The following is a 7,425-nucleotide window of genomic DNA, read 5'->3' as shown; positions in this document are numbered from 1 at the left end:
GCATTATTTTATTCTGTGTTCTGCCAAACACACAGCAGGTGCCATCTGGGATTCAGCTCCCAAGAAAGGCTGTTTGGGTTCTGAGCAGGGCAGGGGGCAACGAGGGGTTCTGGGTGTCTGGCACTTCATGGCCCTGCCTTGGCTTTCCAAAGGGGCTTTCACAGAAGGTTCTGGCTCAGGTCTTCTTCAGTCACCTTGAAAAGTATTTTTTCCCCATAGGAAATCTGGAAAATAACAAAACACAAGAAAAGCTGTGATTTGCCATTGCCTCTTTTTTAATATTTTTGCAAGTGATTTCATGGGGGTTTCTGTTTTTATGCCAAACTTGATATTTTAAATGGGTCTGATATTTCAGGGAGTCCTGGGAACAAAAAGATGGGAAAACCTGGCCCAGAGGGGACTTCTGGAGTCAACCTCCTGCTAAGACTGGGGAGAATTATCCCAGATATCTGGGAACAAAAGGCACAAGTAGCAAATAGTGGGGTTTGTTCTCATTTTTAGAAGTTTTTCACAGAATGCTGAATGTTTATTTTTGAGGTTTTAGGAGAGATGCACTTTTTTCATTGAATTATTTAGATTTAGGACTGTAAGATCCCTCTTGGCTCTAAATGAAGCATAATGAGGATATGAAATACCACCATCAAACTTTTGAACCACTATTTCAATAATTTTTTTTAATGGAGTACTTTTGACTGATACAAATTTCCACAGATCAGATGGTTTTAAAGTATTTGCTCAGGGGTTTTCTCCATGAGCTTCTCTCTGAAGAGAATTAACGTTCTGAGACAGACCCAATGTACTTTTATTTTGCCAGAAGACAGAGGCTCTTACATAGAAGTTGATGATCCTGAATCTTCCAAGGACAGCAGAGATTTTCCTGCACAGTAGGACAGAAAAGAATTATGAGGTTGCAACACAGAGAACAATAATTACTTCTGGGATACATTGAAAAAGGTGATAAGCATCAGATTTCAGTGAATCAAACAGGAAGAGCGATAACGGGTTTACTACATGTAAGCAAAAATTGTAATCAACACCATAATAAATTTATGAACTTTATATAGGAATTAATCCAAGTCTTTTGAAATCTGTGGCTTAACATTTCTTGGTAAGGAGTAAAGGCAGCAGTTTGGAAGCAGAACACAAGTCCTGGATTGTGGATTGTAATTCCTGGACTGCAAACCTGGTGTGTCTCCTGGGAAGGAATTTCACTTGATAAGCCACAAATTCTCTGCTTAAAATTTGGGTTTATTCTCTTCTACCAAGGGAACTGACACCTGCAAAGCCAGTTACAGAGAACACCCACCTACATTTGCCACAGTCCATCTTGCACTCCTGCACTTTTTCCAGGCTCGGGGTTTCCTCCATGGTTTGGTTTTCTGCAGGGCTTGGACCAGCCTGAACCGTCGTTGCCTCCAGGTTCCCAGGGGTGCCTCTTTCTCCTCCTTTAAAACAAAATCCACATGGATGCCCTGGAGGGCACATCTCCATCAATGCCTCTTCAGGTATTCCAGCATCTCAGACACCAGATCAGATCCGTTATTTCCCAGTTTCATTCTTGTGAAAAATGTATTTCCTTTCACTGAAGGTTTTCTGTGCCTAAATTTATCTCTACGTTCTAGAAATATGCACATATTTTTGCACACTCAGTAATTAGAGGGGATTTTTGGGTGCAGATTTGCACTGAACGAGCTGGATTTGGTTCCAGAAGCTGCTCATGCCACGCAGGTCCCTGCTCTTTATACCTCAGGATTTCTGAGCACTCGTGGAGCCATAAATCTTCTATCCACAAAAACACAATCCTGCTTTCAGAAGGGCTTCAGGATTTCCATTTCCTTCATTTGCTTTTTGGATAAGCATATTTAAAAACAAAAAAAAAATAAATCCAAACAAGTTCTGGAGGACTTTGCTTGGTTGCAATGACAGCTGCACTTTCAGGCTGCACTGGCCACAGCATGGCCACGTGTCTCCAGGGATGGAAATATTCCATGGGTTGGACTCCAGCTCTTGGAAATCACAAGTAAAACAACCCCTGCAGCCCAAAAGGTGTTGCCAGGCCAACTTACCCATCTTCTTTTGAAGTTTTATTTTGACCAGGGTGAGAACAGTGACAGTGATGGAAATCAGCAAAGCCAGAGCTGGTAACACAACTGGGAGCAGATGGGATTCACCTGATGAGCTGGAAAGATGAATCACTGAATTAAACTGGATTTGGATTCACTCATGTGGTTAATGCAGGCTGTTGCTTTCACCCCAAATAGTATAGAAACTCCAAACAGTCAACAAAGTCAAGGAGAGTTGAAATCATTTGATCTGGAGTTTGGCTTATTATGAGGAAGCCATTTCTGCCTCTGCTCTGCCGTGTGGGGTTTGTGCTGCAGCTGAATTAGCCCCTCCAAAAGGAAAACAAGCTCTTATCACAACACAAATTCACAAGCAAGGCCCACACATCCTTTTTGTGAGTTGTTACAGACCCTCATGCTGTTGGGAGGTGTCTACACATCATCTTCTTGCAAAAAAGATATAAATGCTGTCAGAGCTGCCCAGGCAGAGAGGGCTTTGCCAGGAATGGTGAAAAGTCAGAGCCTTTATACAAGATTTGCATGATTTGTGATTAGTAATTTCCTCTCCCCTCCTCTTCCGGGCTGGGGATGGAGAGGATGGTGCTTCTCATGCTGGGTTAGATGTGACTCAAGGTGCACATTTCCATACTGAACTGGATGTGAGGATTTGTCCAGTTCAGTTAGGGCTGACACTGCAATGCCTGGGGCATCTGCACCAGCCCACAGATCCTTTCACCCACCACTGGGTGGTGGGCATGGCTGGGGTGAGAAGTGGTGGAGCTGCTCACAGCCATCCTGCCTGACAGGGAGCACAGAAGGTGAATTCCCTGGGAAACCACTCGAGCCACAGGGCCTGGTACGGAGAACTAGAATGGAATAATTACTGGCCAAAATACTCACAGCCTTCTGATTAACTTTGTCCAAAGAAAACTCCCGATGCAACACTGAGCACCAAACACTGGGCAGGGGCTGGCCTAAGGTGTGCACTCAAGTGTGCAGCAGGGACAGATTCCCCAGGTTATTGCTCAAGCCTGATGTTTCCCAAGCTCCTTTCTCTGTACTGGGCAAAGCAAAACACACAGGAGCACCTCTGTTGACTCTGGCACCTGGTGCACAGGAGTGGGCAGCACCAGAAGGTTTGGAGACAAGTTCAAAGATATGTGTACATGGACATGAGGTAACCTTGCCTTCTGCTCCTCTAACCTCTAATGTCTCCTGCAGGTGTTTGCAACTTGCAGCCTGTGCACAACCTCTGCAGGGCCCTGGGCATTGGGGCAGACGGGTCGTAAAATACCAAGTTGGTGCCAGAGAAATGTGGCTGTGGAATTACCTCTCCTGACGGGTTCCACCTGGGGAGGTTCCAAAGGTGCCAGGGGTGGCAGTGGGCAGCAGGGTGCTGGTGGCCTTGGTGACAATGCCCACTGTGGTGGCCTTGGTGACAGTGCCCATCACATCCATCAGGCCCGTGGTGGGTGTGCTGGAGGCAGCTGGAATTGATGAAATGGGTTTCACAGGAGTGGTTGTTTCTGGGTCTTGTGAAGAGCAGATTTCTACAGAGAACATTATTTTGAGGCTTTAATAGTCATGTTTTTGCAGAGGCAACATGTTAGAGTTACCACAGATTTGTGTATTTCACCTTGTAACTCGGCATGAAAAGAAATACCAGACCCAAGTGTTTCTGCTTTCCCTTGAGTCTTACAGAAAGCAGCCTGGGAGCACTAATGAAAACCTTCACACTTGGCAAACATTCCTACTTTAACCCCACTATTTCTCTCTCTGCCAGAGGAGCAGTTCCATGGATCTGTGTATTTACACACTGCAGTTTCTCAAACTGCAAGAACTTTGAGCTTATCCCCAGAGCCAGGCACGTGTCTCTGTGCTGCACCTGACCAGGGTGTCATATCCTGGGGGTTTGCATCATAAATAAGCAATAATATAATTCAAACCCATTAAATTTTATCTGAAAGCTCAGCTCATGTCCCTGAAAACCTTTACCATCTCCTCAGCTGGTTGCTAATAACAAAGGCCAGAGGTAGAGCTGATGTTCCTCAGGAAGGTGTTATGGAATGGTTTGGTTTGGGAGGGACCTTAATGACCATCCCGTTGTGTTCCAGGCCATGCCACCACCTACCCTCGTGGATGTGCAGCTTCACAGAGGACGTGTGCTCTGTGTGCCCACTTTGGGCCCTGCACCAGTACCATCCTTCATCCTCCTGCCTCAGTTGGCTCATCACCACCGTGTACGTGCCGTGCTCGGGGTCACTGCCGGCGATCCGGACTCGCCCTCTGAAGGATTCGTGCACAAACCCATCGGTGTCCAGGAGCAGAGAGCAGCTCCCTCCCTCCCACCTGCACAAAGACTTCTTCTCGTAGCTCCTCTTGGGGTCATAGTGGCACTTGAAGGACAGGGAGCCTCTGACTGAGCCAGTGAGAAATTTGGGTCTCCTGGGAAGAGCAGAGGCTGCGGGATGGAGGGAACAGAATTAGTATTTAATGCTTCTCATCTGGCACTGTGAGGAACATGTGCAGCCCCCTCGTGCCCCGTCCTACCTGTGGTCACCTGCAGAACCACCTCCTGTGAGCTGTGCCTTTCTATCCCACACCTGTACAGCCCTGAGTCTTCCTTTATTAAGTCATTTATCAAGACTTTGAAAGCTCCAGAACTCTCCTGAGGGGTGATGAAGATTCGCCCGAGGTAGTTCCTTCCCATGTAGCCATCAGAGTCAGCTATGAGAGTGCAGCTGGTTCTTCCCACTTTGCACCAGAACCTCTTCTCACCACCTTGGGTGTGCCCAGATGGACACAGGACTGTGACAGAACCATGGAGCTCACCTTGGATGAGCTGGAGTGGCCTCGACACAGCAGCATCTGCAGGGAGAGAGCAGGACAGGGACTGTCCAGCACACAGCCAGGGAGGAGAGTTTCCTTTCACATTTATGAACAGCTGATTTGTCCAAATCTCTGTGCTTTTATACCTCTTTGTAGTAAATACCTGGTTGACAGCATGGGGTAGGAAAAGCTGCCACACCTGCTGTGTGTGGATGCTCCAACATCTGACCCCAACCTGCTTCCAGGAGCTGCTGGTGCAGCAGAGCCTCCCTGTCCCCCCCTCCTCCAAAACTTACCTGCCAAAACCGTCAGGTTCAGGCTGGCGTAGAGACCCCCCCTGGTGGGGCCGATGCCACATCGGTACCTCCCGGTGTCACTGCTCTGCAGCCCTGTCATTGTCACTGCGAAGGTGCCGTTCTGGGGGACGTCCTGCAGGGACACTCGCCCCACGTACTCCTCGGAGGTGAAGTCAGTTGAGGAGATGATGGTGTAGCAAACTCCGTTTTCTGCTATTTTACACCAGTATTTTCGGTCGTATTTGTTGGCTGGTGTGATGGAGTAGAAGCACTGGTGGGTGATGGACCCTCCAACCCCACCTGTCAGAAACCTGGGTCCGTACAGGCTGCCTGAGACTGGCTCTTTTGGGGAGAGAAAGGAGAAGCTGTTGGTTACTCAGAATCAACCAGGTGCCACCTGGCAAACCCCAGCACTCCTCCTTCGAGCCAGGGGTGGGATTCTCAGGGGCACCAGTGGGACATCTGGCTCAGAGAGCCCACAGTTCACTTTGGATGTGGTGTGTTACCTTCCCTCAGTGCTACACACCCACCTGAGGGGGACTGGTGGCACAGAGCCACTGCCCTGTGCCACAGCACAGATGAGGAGACCCTTCATGCCCCTTACAGGATGTTCCAGACCCCCACCAGCCCTGGAGTTAAAGGTCAAGGACAGCAGTTAATGGCAAATACCTAAGAATAACCTTTGGCACTTGCAAACTCTGCCTGATCTGGCAACTTTCTCCTCCCTGCAGATGCTGCTGGGATTCTCCTCCCAGCTCTTGCCATGCTTTGGTGCCTCTCTACAGATTTCCAGTGGGCAGGGAGGGTGGTTTGACTGGTTTCCATATTACAGGTGGAGGTGTCCAGTGTCCAAGTGAGGATTTAGCCAGAAGAACACAACCTGTGTCCCCAGTTCCAGCTTTACCTGTTCTTATCAGAGGAGCTGGCTGGAGATTTGGTTTCTTGGTGACTCACCTTGCAGCAAAACTGCTAAGAGGAAAAGAACCACCATGTCCAGCCTTCACCAGTGTTCACTCAGCAAACTTCAAAAATCTCACCTTGGGGATGGGATTTTGCTGATTTCTGTGTTAACAAACAGGAGAGAGAGATTGTGGCTGGGATCTGCCAAGGCAAAACACTGACAGGAACTCTGAGCAGAGCAGGCTCCCAGCCTGTGACATGTCCTGTCCCAAAAATTAGGAAAAAAGTGCTAATAGTGCTCTGCAGATCTCACACTCCTGCATTAAATCCTGTCTGATTAAACTGTTATCCTGCCACCATCCATAACTGCTGTGCATAACTGGGCATGGACATGCAAAAGTATTCACCTTGTCCACATAATTTTTTTCATGTGTTCTTGGCCAAAAAAAGCCAGTAATTTAATTTATAGTTTTAAAAAAGAAAGAAAAAAATAAGAAAAAGAAGGCACACAACCTTAGAAGAAGAAAAATCACCATAAATGGGCTCTACTACCTCTATTGCTATAGAAGTAATTACTCTAAATTTCAAATCTGTTACAAACTGCAGATGAACCCCCTCAAAATATCTCAGATAGTCACTGTACAATAGCACTGTTCTCCAAACAACAGTATTTTAAGGGCAAATTGAGGCTCACCTACCTTAGATTGTGATGCTTCTGGGGCTGGAAATCTTCTCCTGCTCTGATTCCAGCTTGAATTTAGTTTAATAAAGTGGGTTTTGCAGCTTGTAGCTCAGTTAGTTGTTGCTCACCTCTTGTTGTTGAATTCTTTTTTCCATCTATTGATGTCTAGGGTTTAAAATAGGTGCACTAAAATGTTCCTGAAGTTTAGAAGTGCATTGCTGAGCAAACTGGAGATGGTCAAAGTGCCTGGAGGAACAGCAGCGATGCCACCAATGTACTGAGGGTGAAACCCAAAAATGGGCATTTTTAGCCACCTAATGACGTGGGTGACACCATGGAAGGGGGAAAAAGAAAAGATGAAGAGGTTGGGGCAGAAATGGGAAGAGTTTGAGAGGAATTCCCCTGCAATGCAGACAAAATGCTGTACCATAAAACACCTGTCCCTAAATATTTGTAGTAAAGTGGTGTTTGCTGTGAGCCACTTCCAGGCAGAACTTTGTGTGTGTTCCCTCACACAGCTGTGGTCTGAATGAACCTGAGGCCTTCATGCAGCTTGGGCCTGTCTTTTGATTCTGTACTTTTTATGAATCCAGGACAAAAAGATGGTTTCTGCTTCAACTTCTGTTACAGAACAGTCCCTGCAATGGGAGTGAAG

The 7,425-nt window shown here is 47.1% G+C and overlaps 1 protein-coding gene across 7 annotated transcripts; it reads right to left on the bottom strand.

The window, feature by feature from the left end:
* Positions 1 to 7,073, bottom strand: LOC139683452 (polymeric immunoglobulin receptor-like). Of its 7 annotated transcripts, none has more exons than XM_071578605.1 (10): positions 6,899 to 7,073; positions 6,143 to 6,250; positions 5,189 to 5,530; positions 4,614 to 4,931; positions 4,195 to 4,524; positions 3,394 to 3,613; positions 2,067 to 2,179; positions 1,307 to 1,472; positions 832 to 877; positions 1 to 224 (listed from the first exon to the last, which is right to left on the bottom strand). In XM_071578605.1, the coding sequence occupies exons 2-10, from the start codon at positions 6,177 to 6,179 to the stop codon at positions 159 to 161; spliced, it is 1,638 nt and encodes a 545-aa protein (XP_071434706.1). In that variant the 5' UTR covers positions 6,180 to 6,250; positions 6,899 to 7,073; the 3' UTR covers positions 1 to 158. The 7 variants fall into 7 exon arrangements, with proteins under 7 accessions (XP_071434706.1, XP_071434705.1, XP_071434707.1 ...); XM_071578604.1 differs by having other exon boundaries at positions 6,787 to 7,072; XM_071578606.1 differs by having other exon boundaries at positions 1,307 to 1,445; positions 6,787 to 7,072.
* Positions 7,074 to 7,425: the final 352 nt, after the last annotated feature.

The sequence above is a fragment of the Pithys albifrons genome, chromosome 28, assembly GCF_047495875.1.
Source record: "Pithys albifrons albifrons isolate INPA30051 chromosome 28, PitAlb_v1, whole genome shotgun sequence".
Lineage (NCBI taxonomy): Eukaryota > Metazoa > Chordata > Aves > Passeriformes > Thamnophilidae > Pithys > Pithys albifrons.
This window is presented reverse-complemented; position numbering and strand designations above follow the sequence as displayed.